This window comes from Camelus bactrianus, chromosome 13 (assembly GCF_048773025.1).
Source record: "Camelus bactrianus isolate YW-2024 breed Bactrian camel chromosome 13, ASM4877302v1, whole genome shotgun sequence".
NCBI classification, from domain to species: domain Eukaryota; kingdom Metazoa; phylum Chordata; class Mammalia; order Artiodactyla; family Camelidae; genus Camelus; species Camelus bactrianus.
Genome location: NC_133551.1, coordinates 43,419,041 through 43,438,090, shown reverse-complemented (window position 1 = coordinate 43,438,090; position 19,050 = coordinate 43,419,041). Strand labels below are relative to the sequence as shown.

General features: G+C 42.2%; 1 protein-coding gene across 3 annotated transcripts in view; it reads left to right on the top strand.

Annotated features, from left to right (window-relative positions):
* Positions 1-6,655, top strand: part of ELAVL4 (ELAV like RNA binding protein 4) — an 87,851-nt gene extending 81,196 nt beyond the window's left edge. For all 3 annotated transcript variants that reach the window (XM_010951822.3, XM_010951828.2, XM_010951827.2), the window contains exons 6-7: positions 1,217-1,255; positions 4,273-6,655. In XM_010951822.3, coding sequence (XP_010950124.1) covers positions 1,217-1,255; positions 4,273-4,600 — 367 coding nt within the window. In that variant the 3' untranslated portion in view covers positions 4,601-6,655. The remainder of the gene's footprint in view (positions 1-1,216; positions 1,256-4,272) is intronic.
* The last annotated feature ends 12,395 nt before the right edge of the window (positions 6,656-19,050 follow it).

Genomic DNA, 19,050 nt, shown 5'->3' with positions numbered 1-19,050 from the left:
CTGGTGACTCTGTTCTTTTGCGGGGTTAGAGGAGATCCTCTCTTCTGTGTTAACTTTGTTCTGACATTAAGTCAGCAGACTCTGGGAAGACAAGGAGGAAGACTTGCCCAAGCCTTATTAGTGTTTCCTTTGGGTGCCCAGCCCCCAGGAAGCTCCTGGTGCAATGGGGCATTCCCCTTCCCCTGCGACGTTTCTGAAAGGCAGGTTTTTCTCCATGAAGACAGTCCGACCTTGACCTACCTCTATTGTGCAAGAGATAAGAATATTCTTGACCTACCCATAATAATTCTAAATAACTATTCTATTCCACCCATGCCCCAACTTCCCTTTAATGAAAAGGTCTTTCTCCTTTTCAAATATCACACAGGAATATAGCAGCTCGTTCCAGCGGGCTCCAGTGAGGAGAAAAATCAAGCCTCTGGAGTGTCCTCCCATGCCCCATGAATTTGAAATGGTTAATGATTTCACGAAGAGTCCAAGTCATCTAATTTTTATTTTGTGTGAGAGCACATGCAGTATTTACGTAAAAAGCCTTTCCAGCAGGCTTTTAATGGTGGAAACTATGGTTACTACTGCCCCACGGTGTGACTAGCTTGTCCCCAAGTAAAATACTGAATGTGAGGGAGATTATAACAAAATGGCAGTTTGCTGGGATGTGCTTTCAGCTTGTAAATAGTAAGCTAATTTTTAAAGATCTTAACTCTCAAACTCTGCCCCCCACCTCTCAAAAAAAAGGGTGTGGTAAAAAGATTTAGATGATGTAGCTAGGCTGAGAGAAAAGACCCATTCTGATATGCACTGTTTGTGCGTGTGTATTGTTAATCTGGAACAGAGACCTTTATCCATCAATTTAATTATAATAAAAGGTGAACAACTTAAGAAGTTTAAAAGAAAATCTTTTTTTTAAAAAATTCACACAAAACCTAAAATAAAATCCACACAGATGTTCTGAGAGGTGGGGGAATGAGATTAATTCAGACCTTGAAAGAACGGAAAGTTCATTAGACACTTGCTTTAAACTTTAGCATCGACCTGAACACGAATTACTTTAGTCAGAGGCAGGAAAGGGGGTATCTACCAGGGGTTAGTCTCCTAAGCATTGGGGAAAGTTGTTGAGCTTTTCTTCTTTGAAAATGGAGCATTCTTATTAATAGTTCCATTGAGCGATCTTGCCATCTGTGAGGCATTAACCCAGAGACCCTCCTTCTCTTTGCAGGCTGGACAATTTGCTTAATATGGCCTATGGCGTAAAGAGGTAATTAAAACTCCACAGATTGCCAGATGTCCGTGTTGGCACAGACTGGGGCTAGAATTTTTTTTTTTAATTCACTAACTTTACTTTTTTTTTTTAATTCTTCCTTTTTCTTCCACCAGCATGTCAAATTCTTAATTTTAATTTCAGACCTCAGTTGGTTTTGTTTCTTTTAGGGCACACAAAGTGTGTTTGTGTGTTTCACTTTTTCTTTTATTTGCAGGTGGGCTTCTCCTATGGTTCAGGTGCCACAGCTACCAAGCCCTTGATAATCTGGTCCTCTGAATGTCTCCCCTAAGAGGGAAGGCTGCGACTCTTTGCCAGCTGATTTTGCAAACTTGCAAAGCAACTGTTTTGCATTAGCCATGCCAAGATTCAGTTAAGAGGGCAGATTCCAGCATGGCAAAATTAGAACATTTTGCTAATCATAGTTGACAATCTTATGATTGTCAGTGGGAAAATTAGATTTTGGACTACCAGCTCTGGCCACAGCATGAATAAATGAGTGGATGACCTTATGAATCCTACCCCCACCTCCGTGTGCACTTCAGGGCACAGCCTGAGGGCGAAGTGTATCTGTGTGCACCTCAGCCAGGGCTTTCTTTTGTTACAGGTTTTAGCAGTTATTATCAATCCTCCTTTGGTTATATATGTATGTATGTATGTTCTAAACTTGCTGTTTCTTTTATTTAAAAACTTTTTGTGGGGTTGAGGGTTCAAATAGAGTCAAGATTTGAGGGGCTCTCTGAACAAGGGCATAGTCACAGGGTGTTCCAGACCTAGTCTGAAAGCTGAATCTCAGGAAGTTGGGTGCATTATGTCACGTGTCTGTGAGCTTCCCACATGTGCTTTTGATAAACCCCCCTGCACTGCTAGGGACACAGCATCTTCATCTCCCTGCTCAGTAGTACTGCACATTTTAATTCCCCATCTTGCAGTCAAGGGAAAGAGGTATGGTCTTGAATAGTCACTCCCTGTATGAGGCAGTTTTTTTACCCCTTGGCCGTGCATGGTAAGTGCTCCACTCTGGAAACGGGCACACGGTGGAGGAAATAACTGGATCTCAGACTTCCCTCTTAGGGTGCCAGCCTCTCAGATCTCAATCCCAGCACCCATGAGGGACTGTGAGTGAGCGCCAAGTGTCTAGCATACTGCTTCCCTGTTCCCACACATGTTATGTTTTTCCAGCTCTGTCCCATACCTTTGCTCCTGTCTAACTTTAGTGAGGTGGCACCAAATGTCATGAAAAGAGTGATGCTTCTACCTAGATGAGGCCGGGAAGACACCACTGCAGCTCACTCGCTGCCATCTCCTCTAGTTCCCCGCCTTAGTGAACATCACTGGTTGATAAGAGCACTCTCTTTTCCCATTAAACCCAGATTTGGATCCAGGGTCCTTCCTACCAAAGTGCTCCAGGTAGCATTACCAACTAGAGTTGAGGCGCTACTTGAAACCTCTTTGCTAGCCCCGACTTTGGCCTTGTAATAAATACCTCGCTGTTCTCTGCCTATAAACTGAAAGCGGTCAGTTGACTCAGAGGAGAGAAGGTTGGGAAGACAGTCTTCAGAAATGATGCAAATAACAAGTAGACATGGATTTGCCCTTCTAGAATTCATGCCATGATGTTTTTTGGGTTGTCCTTCCCTCTTATTTAAAAACAAATAAGAGGGAAGATTGACTTGGTGAATAATACCAAAAATACTGCCTGTTGTTATGTTCACCCTACCTTCAGCAGCCAGCTGATTATCTAAATTCTGGTAGATACAGAACTATTCTTTCATAGGACTTTCAAATCTCTAAGAATATGTACTTATTTTCAAAACAACCCTAGATGGCACTTTATCTGTTCTCTCCCCCCGTTTTGCTGCCCCTCCTCCTATGCCCCTCTTCAGAAAAACAACCAACCAACCAAATGAAAAGCAAGGTACTAGTCAGCATATAGGGTCAAAATCCCTGTATAAGTTTGGTGTAAAGTAAAATGTTAACAAACTTTTTTTTCTGCTGTAGGCACTGGTAACCTAATTGTTTCATCTGATGCATCCATCGTGAATCACACACATATTTTATCAGACGGTGAATAGCATCAGAAGTGTTGTTTTTCTTTTCAAGATTACATGAAAAAAGAGATTTTGAAGCCTAATGCAAAAGTAGTTGTAATAGGGCAAATAACATTATTCTGCTTCTCCAATGTACAGTGAGTGATTCAAGATACATAAATGCACAAACCACTTGAAATCTCACTCCTGTGACACTTAGAAATGAATTCCAGATAATATAGCATCAAGGAATGATACATCGTTATTATCATTGCTCAGGGGTTTTGGGGAAACTCTTCTGAATGAAAGCTAAAAGAAACATAAGCCACCCATCTAATTAATAACAAGACATGTCTATTCATTCTCATGTATTTCCATCCTCCATAATATCAAGAGATCTTTGACCCCCCATAATCAAGGGACTGCAAAGATGGTAGATGTAAGCACTTTGGGGCCATCCCCTAATCTACTTTAAAAAAATAAATAAGATTTCCCATTGAGATCCACCAGTGTTATTCACCTATTGCATCAATAAACAGTTATTGAGTGTTTTCTATGTGTCATGTCTGTGAGATTCTCATATGGGCTCCACTGAATAATTAAGTAGAGCAAAAGGATGAATGAAGTAGGGCCCCTTCCCTGAAGAGCTCATCCTGTATTGTGGGGAGGGAGGTAAGGCTCAGGGTGGATACCCTGTGAACATATGTCATGAGAGTATGACAAAGCCTTGCTCTGGGAGTCCTTCGTGGTTCTTAGGAGTTGACCTAGGCCTTTCTCTTGGCATATGTGTGCCTTAGCCAGGCTAGCCATTCCCATCAGAAGAAATGCCAGACATTAGTTTTTACATTTTGGTTTTTAAACCCTGAAGACTCGCCTGCAAACACTCACTCAGCCCTCTGCCCCGTGTCTGTGTCTGTGCATCTGTGTGTTATCCGTGGTCAGACTGATGTCTGGACCAGTCCCCCCTTCTGCTTGTCCCCCCAGGTTCTCTCCAATCACCATTGACGGGATGACAAGCCTTGTGGGAATGAACATCCCTGGCCACACAGGAACAGGCTGGTGCATCTTTGTCTACAACCTGTCCCCGGATTCAGACGAGAGTGTCCTCTGGCAGCTCTTCGGCCCCTTCGGGGCGGTGAACAACGTCAAAGTCATCCGTGACTTCAACACCAACAAGTGCAAGGGATTCGGCTTTGTCACCATGACCAATTATGACGAGGCCGCCATGGCCATCGCCAGCCTCAACGGGTACCGCCTGGGAGACCGAGTGTTACAAGTTTCCTTTAAAACCAACAAAGCCCACAAGTCCTGAATTTCCCATCCTTACTTATTAAAATATATATATAAATATATACGAACAAAACACATGCGCGCACACACACACATACACACGCACACACACAAAAGAGAGAGAAACAAACTTTTCAAGGCTTATATTCAACCATGGACTTTATAAGCCAGTGTTGCCTAAGTATTAAAACATTGGATTATCCTGAGGTGTACCAGGAAAGGATTTTATAATGCTTAGAAAAAAAGAAAAAAAAAAACACAAAAAAAATACCTTTGATGCATTGAATGTTCTTTCATAGCTGTCGTTGTTGACTATAATATACATAGATAGCGACGTGCAGGGATTTTTACCCAGCCAGCTAACTTTACTACCTTCCTTGAAGGTGGGTCTTTTTAAGATGACCATTCGCTCATTTGAAGAAGAAAAACAAAAAACAAAAAAAAAATAATAAAAATAAAACAATTTTTACAAAGTAACGGGATTCAAAGAAAGAAAAAAAAAAAGATATTTCTTTTTTGTCAAAATGTTGATCCAATCAGATTGGTTAAAAAAAAAAAACCCACACAAATTAAAGAGGAATAATAAAAATTGCAAAACTTAAAAAAACTTTTGCAAATTTTTTTATTTTTCCTTTTTTCTTTTATATCATGTGAACTAAAACAGTCTTCTGTTAGGGGATGGGGGCAAGGGGGATACCTGATGACATTAACAATTTAATAACATTAACATTGTTGCCAAAGAGGTGGTCTCTTTGCTGAAAATGGGTTTCAAGAAAAATCTATTTTTATAAAATATAAAGAATTTTTACAAGAGAATCTGGATTTGAGAAAAAAATATTTTGACTGGCTAATTTAGGGGAAATTGACAACTTTGTCGCGTTCATACTGCACTGGTAACTTTTTAGAGATCAAGATGTGTGTTTTAAACTGGATTCGTAGACTGTTTTTTGAAGGATGGGCTATAAACAGATGATCTTCATATCTTTTCATAGCATGTAATAATAATTAAAAAATTATTAATTACTAGGGGAAAGGAGTGTTCGTTCTACCCAGGGTACCACAGTTCCCCACAGTCAAAACCCAAAAGCAAGGAGATGAGTTGAAAGACAGTTTTTCTTTAAGTCATCAGTATGGGATGTCAGCAGAACAAAAATTAAAAAGATTAATTTTCCTTTTGATCTAAAACTTCCTTAGTTTGAGCAGTAGGTGCTACGAAATTATTTACATATCTTAGTATCATAGTTAAATGTAATGTGTTTAGGAGAGGAAAACAAAAGATACATTTGCTTTAAATTCATTAAGGAATTTTCAAATTCACTTTGTAGCCCATGCTGATAGAATTGGGCTGTGTTGGTACATTTGAAACACTGTTTATGTTGCTTGAAACACTTATTTATTTAATCGCCGATGTGATGATGCCTATGGCCGAGATCAAATATAGCTAGATTGGCTAGACTACTTATTTGTTTACTTAAACTATGGGAAGAAGCATATTATTGTGTCATTCTGTTGTGTGTGTATGTGTATATACAATATAAATATATATATATAAAGTTATTTTTCCTTTGGGTTAATTTATTATAAGTTGTAACACTTGGCTAGTTTTGTTTGTATATGTCTTAAAAATGTTTTCTTATGATATTTAAGTGACAGTTAAAGAGGTATCAAGGTAACTTGTGTAGAACTATTGTTTGATATATTGTCATGTTTGTTGTGAATATTTTTTCTTACTGCACAGTAGAAAAATAAAAACAACTGGGTCTTTATTTTAATGTAATTCAGATTGGGGAAAACAAAACAGAGCTAAGGGAACAAAATGACTGAGGGAGCATTCTCCCACGTCCAGTGCACTGATCATTTTAGTATGTTTGTGCTTTGTACGGTTATATATTTAAAACAAAAACGAAACAAAAAAATACAAGGGTTCATGCTCTTCCCTGGGTAATAGAAACAGTTACTCGCTATGCATAATCTAGTTGATAGTTAAATTTGCTATTGCTTTTCTTGTCTTGTTATATACAATCTTTTCAATACCAGTTTAGTCTTAATGGTAATAAAACGTTATGGTTATTTATAACTTGTGCTTATTTTGTGCGTTTTTTCCCATGCTGAACCCACTAAGTGCATGTAGACAGAACTGTTGTTTTCACACTGAAGAGGCAAACTTTGTAGTAGTAGTCGTAGTGGTAGACAGGTAACGAAAACCAAGGCTACATCATAGACTCCTCCTTTAAATTTTTTTTCTGTTTTTTTTTCCTCTTTTCAGTTAAAAAAAAAAAACAGATTTCAGTTCAGAGAACACTCGTTCAACATTCAGGGAAATCTTTTTACATCACCTGCTATGAATGAACGCACTTTGCTGGCAAAGTTTTGATGCATTTGCTAAGCATTAGTGGGAAAGGCATGCCAAAATCTCTTCTCTATAATGTGTTCACTCTTGGGGGAAAAAAAAAGGAAAAAAAATCTTAGGACCAGGCAGTTGTATACTTTAGTTATAACGGATGACTTCATGTTAATCTTGCTAGTTTAGATGATTTCTGAGGGAAAGCATTGTAAATGTTTTTTTTTCATAATCTTGTTGTGTTTGAATTATTTGTACTTTATCTGTCCAGACAATAAATGAAAGTGTGTAGAATGGATTTGAGCTTCCCAGATTTTTAAATGTGTTCATTCAAACTTTTTTTTTTCTGTAGCATCTTCAGATTTCCCCAATGTTTTACCACTTTAAACAAACAAAAACAAAGGCAGACTAAAATTCTGTTTTGCAACCTAGCCCAATCTCTCAAAGTCAACCCAGTATTCAAGTCATTGCCCTAGTTCCACACTACTAAAAGTGTGGTCCCCAGCCGGCAGTATAAGCATCATCTGGGAGCTTATTAAAATGCAGAATCTCGGGCTGAATGCAAATCTATATTTAACCAGCTCCCCAGGTGAATCATTGGCACTTAAAGTGTAAGGAGCACTGCCCTGGTTGATAATGAGCCAGCACATTTGGCACTGTGTTTGGCATTATGATACATTAATGTCTGTTACTCATTTATAAGCATACTTGTGACTTGTGCAGAAGAAAGGGAGTAACTATTTGCAGAGTGTCTGTTATGTGTCAGACAGGCTGCGTGGTGCCCTCTACCTCCCCCTTGGTCCTGCAGCGATCTGGAAAAAGCACATAGCACTAGCCTCATTGCACAGATGACAAGACCAAGGCTCGGTGAGACTTAAGTAACTTGAAACAGCTAGCAAATTTCCAGCTGGGATTTCAATCCAAGTCTGATTCAACTGTACAGCACCTCAGCATTGAGATGGCAGAGCTTGAACAATATTAAGGAAACAGATCATCTGTATTGGATGTGACAGCTAGACAGGAAAGGTCACCTCTTTATTTAAACTCATTTTTGCTTAGAAGTGGCAAATATCTGACTTTCTTACCTCTGAATAGAAATCCTAAACAAGGACTTTTTCATGCTGTGTATAAAGAACATGAGTTACGCTCAGCCTAGGGGGAAAAGACTGCCTAAGGTATCATGAAGTCATATTAAAATATGCCCTGAACTTTACAGCCGAGCTTTTTAGTGATTTCCTGTTATGATCACTCATTGATGATCTACTGTCTATCTTTTTCATTTTCTCACTAATTGAAAATTCATAATACTCCATAAAACATCACATCACCATCCACAAACTGACACTTGAAAAAAACATGCCCCCACTGATGCAGAAGAAGGAGTAGTCAGATTCGCTACCATTTCTTATTAGCTTCTTTTTTTATTATTATATTAAATTACCTCAATAGTTGGGATAATTAAATTCAGGACAAACAATGGGATTTAATTAACCAAGTTAAATATTAAAACTCTAAGTCAGCCCGAACTTCACATACTTAAAGATTCTTCTTTTAGTTTTATCTTAAGGACAAGCCCCTATGTTCCTTTTCTGAAGAAAAATGGGCATTCAAACTAATCGCTGCCCCCAGGAATAACAGCGCTTTGCAAACATGTGTATAGGGTCTAAAAATGTTGCTGCCAAACCTATGATAGTTATTACCAATCCTTAAAGGTGTCGTTTTAGTGCACTTTAGACAAATGGATATATTATTTTGGAATATTGGAAGTTGATGGGCTCTTATCAGCTCATACAGTTTATTCCCCAGCCTCTGAAACAGATCTATCCTGAAAGTTTTACAAATAGCTGTAGGTGTTTAAATAGGTCTTTAAAATATCCATAAAAGGAGATTCTACGTACACTCTCTTGCCAACACTTTCCAGCATTCGCACAACGTGTCTGCCTAACAGCTAATAAAAAATTCATCTTGCTGCAAGTATAAGCCTGTTACCTTAAATCTCCAGGCAAACATTGTATAGTTTCTGCAGGTGTTTGTGGGAAAGGTCTAACAAATCACAAGATCGCAAAGATTATTAAATTTCTTTTAGTTCCTAGGTACATTATGTTTTGCTGGGATGAAAAACTGCACACCCGAGAAGGCTGAAGGCATTTACTTAGTGTTATTTCTGTCTAAGAGGTAGGAAGAGAAGAGTGCAAAGAACACGTACTGGGTGTGTAACCATCCCACATCATCACTGCCAGCATCAGGACTACCTCTATCTATTATTGAAGATCCGATACTAACCAAACGATGGTTACAGCCAGAAGTTTTTATCAACTTGGATCCTGTTCAAATTTCTTTCATCAAGATAGGTCATTAGTTGTTCACTCATAAATAAAACATTTAAACCCCAAAGAATAATATATAAAAGTATATGCAAAACTCACAGAGTCTTGTGGGGCCCCGCCTCAGTCAGTGTTTGGGTCTGGCTACTTTAACCTTGTCAGAATTCGGCACTTAATTGCCTTTTACCATAGATGATTCAGGAAACTCCCAGTTCTTGAAATTGTTTTGACCTGAATTTCTGTTGGCCCTAGGACTTTGTTCCTTAACAGACAGACACATGCAAACATATAGAAGCAAACATTTGGACAACTGAAGAAGAAATGGGGTTTTCTACTTCACCTGCAAATGCAAATCATGCCTGACAAGACAGCATTAACAGCAGGAATGTGTTTTCCAAATGGAAGAGTCATTAAAATCTTAATTTGAGGCCATCCTGCCTGGATCCATTCCACGGCCTTAGAAAGAATTCATGGAACACAGCTGTATAATATCCTTACACCCTTCACTGCCTTTGTTCTACCTGGAAAAGAGCATAATAAAAGGAAATTACATTTTATTTCCATGAGCTAAAATCAAGTTTTAATATTGTCCAAAAATGACTCGTACTGTTCCTTTATCTTATTAGCTTTTTGGCATATTAGGTAATAAGATAATTTCTCATGGTACAGTATTTATATAAGAATCATATTTCTCTCTGTGCAGATCACTTACAGAAGTGTGTTAACAGGAGAGAATGATGCATAATCGGCACTTAAGATTAAAATAGACCTGAGAACATAAAAGTGTTCCTTCAGTTAAAGGAATAGCATTTCTCCAGTCTCATCTTTTTTGTTTCTGCAGCAGAATGAAAACTGGTTTAAAATCACCCAACCCCAGGGTTAATTACCAGAAGGCTTCCCTATGCAAGTCCAGCTTGATCTACTAGTGGTTCGAATGCAAAGTGGATTTACATGCCACTCCAGGATGCCATGTAATTATTTTAAACAGTTTCCAGCCAAGTCCTTGAGGTTTAAGAAAACGTTTTCCAGAAAGAACACTAGTGTTTATTATGTCTTCAATATGCCAGGCACTATACATTTAGCATTTGGTCCTTCTGCCAACTCAATGAGGAGTAACATCTCCCCTTTACATTGAGCAAAAAGAGATTCAGAGAGATTTGGTATTTCTGCCAATATGTAGGTGGTGAAGACAGAATTCAAACCCAGGACTATCTGACCCAAAGCCCCCAGTTATACTACCCTGGCTATGAGGCAATTCTGTCATAATTAGAGCTTCATTTCAATTAAAGGTGGAGGTGAGTCCTGTCATGTAAGGAACAAGGGGAATAACATTAATGCACTGTGCCTGGAGCTAACTTTCTCCCCATATCTTTAATGGAAAAATAGATCCAATAATATGGTTTACAAGCAAATTGACAAAGAAAAACTAAAAGTGATAGTTTTAAAATACTGTCACTCAGCAGTGCTGAAAAATAAAATCACTTGTCAACAGATCTATTTAAACCACCAAAAATCATCGAGGTAGAAAGGAATCAAGAATAGGACCAAAAGGTAAGAATGTTTACAAGCCAACTTAGCTGCCCTTGGAGCTGGCTCTGTGAGTCTCCCTACAAAAGGAAGGCATTGTGTGAACCAGCCTTACTGTATTGAGAGCCCCTTCACTACTTGTATTGCCCCTGAATCCTCAGAACAATCCTGGGAGGCACGTAATCCTCATTTTACATCTGACAAAAGAGGCTCAGAGAAGTTAAGTACCTTCCCCAAGGTTGTACAGCATGTAGCAGAACTGTAATTTATACCCAGGCTCCAATCCAATGACTTTCCACTAAACCATACTGACAGCCTTTCAATGTGACACCACCATCAGGTGACCACCCACCTCCCTGTGAGGTACTGGAACGTGGGAGGGGTGGAGGGAGAACCAACCCAAGCCTTGTCTACACTACAGTCCTTACCTGAACATCTGCCATATGCCAGGCACTGAGCTAGGCGAACACAAAGAGTAAACATATTAAGCTAATTTTTTCTTCCACCTATTTTGTGCATAATGCTGTGTAGCAGGTTATGACAGGAAACAAACAAACAAAAACCAACAGGAATGGATATTTGGAATTCTGTTACAAAGACAAGACATATGAAAGAGTTATTTAGCCATGCCAAGTAGCTTCTGTGCTGGAATAAGAATTGCAGGAAATTTTGAAAATCTTTGGGGAGTGAAAGGAGTACTCTGGGACCCGGAAAAGGAAAGAGACGGGTGGTAAGAGGACAGCTCTGGTGAAAGAAAATTCTGAGTTTGAACCCCCAGGCAAATTGCTTAATGTGTCTGAGATTCCTGATCAGAGAAGGAAGGATTAGAGGGAAACTGTGTCAAGCCTCTGGCACTCAGTGAAGAGTAGTGGGAATTAAACTGTAGCCAGAAATTTCCCCATAGGAAAAGAGCTTGGGCCAAGCCATCTGGCAGGGGAAGTGGGTTTGGTGGGTGACTAGATGTGAAGAACAGAGAAATCCTCAAGTAAAGGGGGTACGAAAGAGAGATGCATGTGGGGATAAGCCCTAGGAAATCTCATTGGCCCTGTGGAAACAAAGCTGCTTTTAAAATACAACAGTAACTCCAGCCACACACCAGCAGAGGCTCTGACGGCCCCTCAGCGACTAGAAACAGCATTGGTCCCTCCTCGGGGCCCAGCCGCTACAGTGACTTGGCCATTCCACCTCTTCCCTGTGACTCTTCCATGATGCTCTTTAGCAGCGGTCCAATTGTCCCAAAATACACAGTTCGTATTCCAGAGAGAGGGTCCAGGTTGGTCTTGGTTAGTTAGTATTTACAGTCTGCTTGGTACTATTAATTCTCCTTCTCACTGCCCAGCCTGGTCCAGATAGCTGAAACCAGGGCTGGCATCAGGTGCTACACAACATGGCCTGTCGGTGAAGAGTGGCTTGGGGGAGCTGCTCAGAGGAGGGTGCTGGGCAGGGCTGGCAGCTCAAACAGCCCGGGCAGCAGAGGGGGCGGTGGCTGGGCGAGTGGAGCTGGGCCGGGCCTTCCTGGGGCTGCAGAAGGGCTGCAGGCAGCTGCTGAGGGGCTTAGGGAGGCAGTGGTGGGCGGGTGGTAGAGGAATAAGAGAAAAAGCGTTGAACACTCAGGCTGAGACTTCTTTAGAAAAACAAGGTACTGGAGACTTTTGAACAGAGAAATGAGGCCCCTTCACTCATAAGCAAATACCTGGGAAAAGACTGATAGCTCCAAGCCCGGCTCCCCTCGGCTGTAGGCACAAAAGTCATAAGTTCTGTCTCACCCAAGACGGGAAACGGATCCAATCAGACCACTTGTCAAGGGCAGCCCTTCCCCAACTTGGCACACAGTCGGCCTTAGCCTTGCCTGCTTCATTAGCTATGGAAAGTCCTTGGGAGTCAGTTCAACCTCCTCATTTGAATCCAGCAGAGAAAAGGGGCCTTTTCCACCCCATGCGACTAGCTCATGATCTCATTCCACAAATATTTGGATTCCTCTCCTTAAAATGCTCTTCCCTCCACCACCAGGCCCCATTTCACTCAAAGCACACACATGTACCACCCATGTGGCTATTCCAGCTTGTTCTGCTCATGATTCACTGCCTCCTGAGAACTTTCTCTGACCCTCAGGCTGGTTTAGGGATTCCTGGACAATCCCACATCCTCCTGCTTTCCTGTATCACAGCACACTTCACCCATCACGTTTGTACAAAGGAATAAGACAGTGTTTGCTTTGGAAGAGCTCAAATGTAAGCCGAGCATTGCAGGACAAATCAAAGCTAAAGGGTGTCTGGAGAGCACAGATAAAAGAGCAGTCAATTCTGACTTTGGCAGGAGGGAGTGAAATTGAGGTGTAATAAGAAAGGCATCCTAGAGATGTTTAGGAATAAGTTTTATCTTGAAGGATGAAACATACTTGGACAGGTAGGCATTGGGACCAGGTCAGGTGCATCACACCGGGAACCATGCAAGTGAGCCAGTGTCAGGAATCAAATCCTCAGCTCTTCCCCTGACTTACTGTGTGACATTGGGCAAGTCACTGCACCTCTCTGGGCCTCAATTTCCCACAGATTTAAGGAAGGTGTTGGACTAGATGGTCTCTGATGGTCTTGCTCCTGCTTATTCCCAGACTCTAATTTTCCCCTATATTTTTCATTGATTCAGCAAATATTTATTGACCACATACTATATGGCACTGAAGATACAATGAAGGGACAAAAGAGGTATCTGCATACAGCTGGGGGTGAGTGCTGTTAAGGTAAAGTGCAAGCTGCTCTGACAGTGAGTAACAAAGACACTTGCCCAGCTGAGGACAAGGAATGCCCTGATACTGTGGCATTTGAGCTGAGATCTAAAGGCTCCAATGACGTCAGTGGACTGCTTTTCCTGCCTCCACAAGATAGAGGCTAGAGAACAAAGTAGAGTAACGGGAAGAACACTGGCCCAGGAGTGCTGGGTTCAGTTCCCAGCCTGGCCACCAACTTCCTGTGAGATTTAGAACAAATTATTCAGTTGACCCTTGAATGACGTGGGAGTTAGAGACACCAACTCTTCTGGTAGTCAGAGATCTGTGCATAACTTAAAGTCAACCCTCCACATCTGTGGATTCATCCAACCACAGATTGTGAAGGACTGTGATCTTTACTACTGAAAAAAATCCATGTACAAGTGGACCTACACAGTTTAAACCCGTGTTGTTCAAGTATCAACTGTATACTCCAGATCTGATTTTTCCATTGTATGCCATATCCCCGTTAATGGGGGAACCCAGGAGTATTTCTAAACTCCAACCCCCTTCCCTTAACCATCCAATTATTTACCAAACCCTGTCAGTTTTGCCTTCTGAAACTTTCTCAAATTCATCCCCTCCTCCCCTAACTCATGGCTGATATCCTAGGTTAAGTCTTTTCATCTCATTCAGAGACTATTAACTGGATACCTTTTATGTATGTACATGGATTCTGGCACTGACCTCATAGGAAAAAGCTCCCCTTCTCACAGTCAACACTCTTTTCCATCCCTCAGCCAGAATGATCTGCCTAAAACACTAATCTGACCAAATCACTTCCCTGCCTAAATCCCATCACCCAGTCCTAACACCCAGGCAATAAGGTCCAGACACCTGATCATGGCTTCCAAGGCCCTGCATCATCTAGGCTCTGATGGCTTAGCAAGCTTCATCCCTCTTCTCTTCCCACCTCAGAACTATAACTGCTCCCTGAATATATGCAGTATTTGTCACTGGCATACCCATATTAATTTTCTCCCTCCTTTCTAACAGAACCCTGATTTTATTACTGCAACAAAATGCCTCGTACAAAAAACATCCTTTAGTTTTCCTCAGAGTTAGAGGTGGCCACATCACACAGCTCTGGCGAATGAGATGAAACAAGACCCTGGTGAAGCTTTCAAGATGTCCCTTTTAAAAAGAATAAACACAGATGACACACTGCTTTCCCTTTGCCATTGCCTTCCTCCCAGTCTTCCTTCTTCCCACTTGGAATGCTGATGTGATGTCTGGAGCTGCAAATGCCTTATTGCAACTATGAAGGCAACAGTCAAAAGCTATGGATGGCAGATTAGAAACACATGAGGTATCTGTGTCCCCAGTGGTGACTGTAAGCTGCTCCAGGAACCCTGGATTCTCTCCTCAATATGTTTTATTACTTGGAAAGAATACACTCCTTACTGCAGAGCTTCCCAGCAAGTAAACACATGCTTCCTGATGTCCTTGTTTTATTTCCTTGACCCTCTGAACAGCAAAGTAGGGCCCTGGACTGTTACAACCCCCAAGCCATTCACCTCTGGCCCCAAACAGTCTGTCCCTCTACTCTACTGGGACAAATGAATATTTTTGTACATATACCACTATGCGAAAAAGATTAGACAACTTTGTCTCGCTGGTTTAAGTTTGATTATTACTCTATCCCACTTGGCCATTGCCTGTGCCCCAGGTTGACCACGTTGATGAGGCCTATATTGAACTTCGGGCCCACCCCAGATGGCCAACGCCCCTCCAAATGCCTGCCGTCCCCACTGCTGTGAGTTCCTTCCCCGTTCACCTCCACATTTGCATTGCTGTTCTGCTGCCTGCATCAGTCCGCCAGGCAGCTAAGGCTCCTTTTGGGTTACCCATCTGGTGGCACTGACATATCTTTGACTTCTGATGCCCTTTGGGGCCTCAATTACTGCCTCCCCATTGACTGGAATATCTCACCACCTTTGCTCACCTCCAGATCTCCAGGGTTACCTCTCTCTGGCTTACTCTCTCACTCCTGCTCAACATCAGGGATGCGCCTTCCCTTCTCTCATCCCACTTTGCTGGGGAAGGAACAGCCTGACTACAGAGCTGCTTGGACCCCTAGTGTCTTATTGAAGTAGGAAGATTTTGCATTTACCAGGAGGCCAGGTCAGAGTGGGCTAAGAAGAGTTTTACACCATGCCCACAACCAGTGCTCCTTATCTTCAGGCCTGTTTGCTGTCTTGCTCCTCTGTGCCAGACTCCCTCCACACTCACAGTGATGCTTTCTCTCCAGACCTCCTTTCCTCATTGTAATCTGGTTTCCAATGCTCTCTTTCCCCGTGACCTCAAGGTCCATCAGATACGCTTATGTATGTCTGAACTTCAAATATGAACAACCCAAGTTTTTACTTGTGGAGTTTATGCCAACATGGGGATGTAACTAGACACCAGAAGGGCATGAAATATGTGCAGAGTCCTGAGCCTCTGGCAACAGAATGAATGATTAAATTCTCTAGGCCTCAGTTTCCCCATTTGTAAGGGCAGGCGCAGAACTACCTGATCTCAGCTTCATCAGTCTGATACCAGGAAGAACCCCAGGAGTCTGATATCAGGAAGAACCCCAGGAGTAGGCTTGAGGCCCCAGAATTCATTAGAACCAGTCTAGGAGCTGGGGGAGGGGGGAAAATGAGGGGGAGAGGAAGTTTTCAATCAGGTGCTAAGCTTTCACTGCCAAAAAAATTCCTACAAACAAACCCACCCCAGCAAAGGAAGCTACTGTCGGCTGGCACACTGCAGAAAAGAAGGCGGGCATGAGGCCTCATTAATCCGGCAACTGTGGGATCAGTTGCAGATACCCCCAGCCCACCCACTTCTCACCATCTGCTGCTGCCGCCGCTGAGCTGAAGACATGCGGCTCCGCTGGGAGTCCAGCCCGAAGCCAGCAGAAGGGCCTGGACGTGGACAATGGGGCAGCCTCAGCAACAGGGACCCGCACGTCCCCTTGAGGCCAGGCTCATGCCCCAGGGGTATCTCCCCACCCCACCCCCACCCCCACCCACGACCCCACCGAAATACGAGGCTACAAGCCTCCATGGAGCTCTGTTTTGGAAGCAACTGAGGGAGAAGCTCCAGCACCCTGAGCAAATATTAAGCAAATAAATGATCAAACTGCATTGATTGAGAACCCACTGTGTGCCAGGCACACACCTTATCTCCTGTAAGTACTCCCCCAAACCATACTAAGACTCTCCAAAACTAATCTTGCGTAATTTTTAATGATTTCAGTGTACACAGAGATGATCCTTCCAGTATCCTGGCTTCTGAATTCCTCAACTTCTGCTTCTATTTCCACCTCATTACTCCCTCCCTACTCACACCTTAGGCCTTAATACCTGAATTTAAAGTTCAAGCATCCTCTTGTCAATGTCTCCTTCCTATCCCACTCCCTTTAGTATCTGACTCAGAATAACCCGTCAAACCAGTGGGACTTTCAACTTATTTTTACCTGTCCCTTCCCCCCACCCACTATGTCCTCGCTTCACTTCCTATTTAGTTCCATGGTCAAACATACACTCCCACCCTTGTAAACATCGTTTTTTTTTTAACCCCTCCCTCATTTCACTGCACTCTTTTGGCTCATCCAAAGCTCTCCATCTACTCGGTGCTGGCACTTTTACCAAGTACGGCAAGAGTAAAACACTTATTAATGCTGACCAAGGTCCCTTTAAATTAGTGATCACCAGCCTCACACGGGTCCTGCCTGAAGGTCACACTGTGTTTGTCTAGTTCATTTTGCTCTTCTTTCTCCTGGGTGACATTTTCCTGCTTTCTCCTCTTTCTTTCAAACCTCCAATTCCTCCTCCCCATCTTTCTACCTTTCTGGCCATCTCTCAGTTCCTTCCTCATCTCTTCGACCTCTAAATATTGGAGGCTGAGTTCTTGCACCTTTTCTCTAATGACATTCACTCCTCAGAGTCACTCATCCAGGGTCATGGTTTTTAATATAATTAATGTTCAGATGACTCCCAAATGTATTTCCAGTCCAGATCTCCCCCTTGACTCTGGAGACATATATATTATTGCCAAGTTGACGTCTCCACCCAGCTGTCTAAAGGACATCTCAAACTAAGCATAACAAAAAAACAATTCCTTTTTACTTCCCTGTCCACTCAGCCTGCTCTCTTCCCCATTCTAGCAAACAGCAGTGCTACTCTGCCAAGCCAAAACCGTTGGAGTGCCTGTTAGCTCCATTTGTTTTTCTTCTCTCCCCCAGAAATTTTCCCCGTCATACAGAGGTTTGTGTCTTTGTTCACTGTTGTAACCTCAGCTCCTGAAAGAATGGCCCTTAGTAGTTGCTCAATAAGTAATTGCTAAATAAATGAATATTCAAATTAATTGAATTGAATAACTTAGGTACTAAGTCATTCATCCATCTATTCATTCAATAAATTAAATAATGATGGATTGTGATAAAGGCTGGGAAGGAAGGTACTATGGAAGAAAATGGCAGAGGGGTTGTACCTAGGAAGGATAGCCATCTTCTTCCTGAAGAAAGGACTTTAAAATGAGACCTGAGAATGAGAAGGAGTCATTGGAAAAGAGCCAGGCAAAGAACACAAGTACAAAGGCCTAGAGGTAAGTAAGAGCTTAATAAGTTCTAGGCAACAACAGATGGCCAGAGGGGCAGAAGAACGGTGAGGGAATGGACAGAGATGCTAGCAGACATTGAGAACTAGCCAGATCATGCAGGCTTTTGCAGACACCCATGAGGATTGCAGATGTTATTCTAAGGTCACTGACTTCCTTCGTCTTGTCAACTTTCCAAATAAAGAGTGTGGAGTAATATTAAGGCCTGAGGATTGGATCCCTGTTCTGCCAGGCTCACCACTATGCAGACTCTACCAAGTACCTCTCCCTCAGAATAACCATTTCTGACCTGCTTACCTTGTACCATTGTTTTCAAGTTCAAGTGAGATTAGCCAGGGATCTTCAGAGGTGTCATTGCCAGAGCTTATAGGACATTTTAATCAGATTGTTAAAGACACAGACCGAGCAAAAGGGAAAGCTGGAAATGGTTTGCATCTAAAGAAGTTAAACATAGTTAAAATCAGCAAGCGCTGTTTTGCTATGGTGCAAGTTAAAAGGCATTTTCTAGCAATCCCTGGGGGTTTCTAGCCAAGCTTCCAGCTAAGTCCCTGGCATTTGAGAAGGTAGGTTGAGAAATGACCTGCTGACAGGAAAGAATCTGGAATTTGGAATTCTTTCCTGTTAAGGCCACAAGGTTGGGGCCTGCTTTGCCTTCCCCCACTTCTGGCTTGGCCATTAACCCTCACCCCACCTTCTCCTTTTGCTAAGGCTTGCTGGCCTCATTTCTGTGCTCATTAAATATAAACCTAATGAAATGGCCGTAAGGTCAGGACAGCTCCAAGAAGAATTACAAAGGGAGTCTGCCATCTGGATCAGGTCAGCGACCTAAGAGAGCCAGGTTGGAGTTCTAGGTCAGCACGGGTTGGGCAGGGTGGTGGGGATACAGCTCCTCCTCCACCTTTAGACAG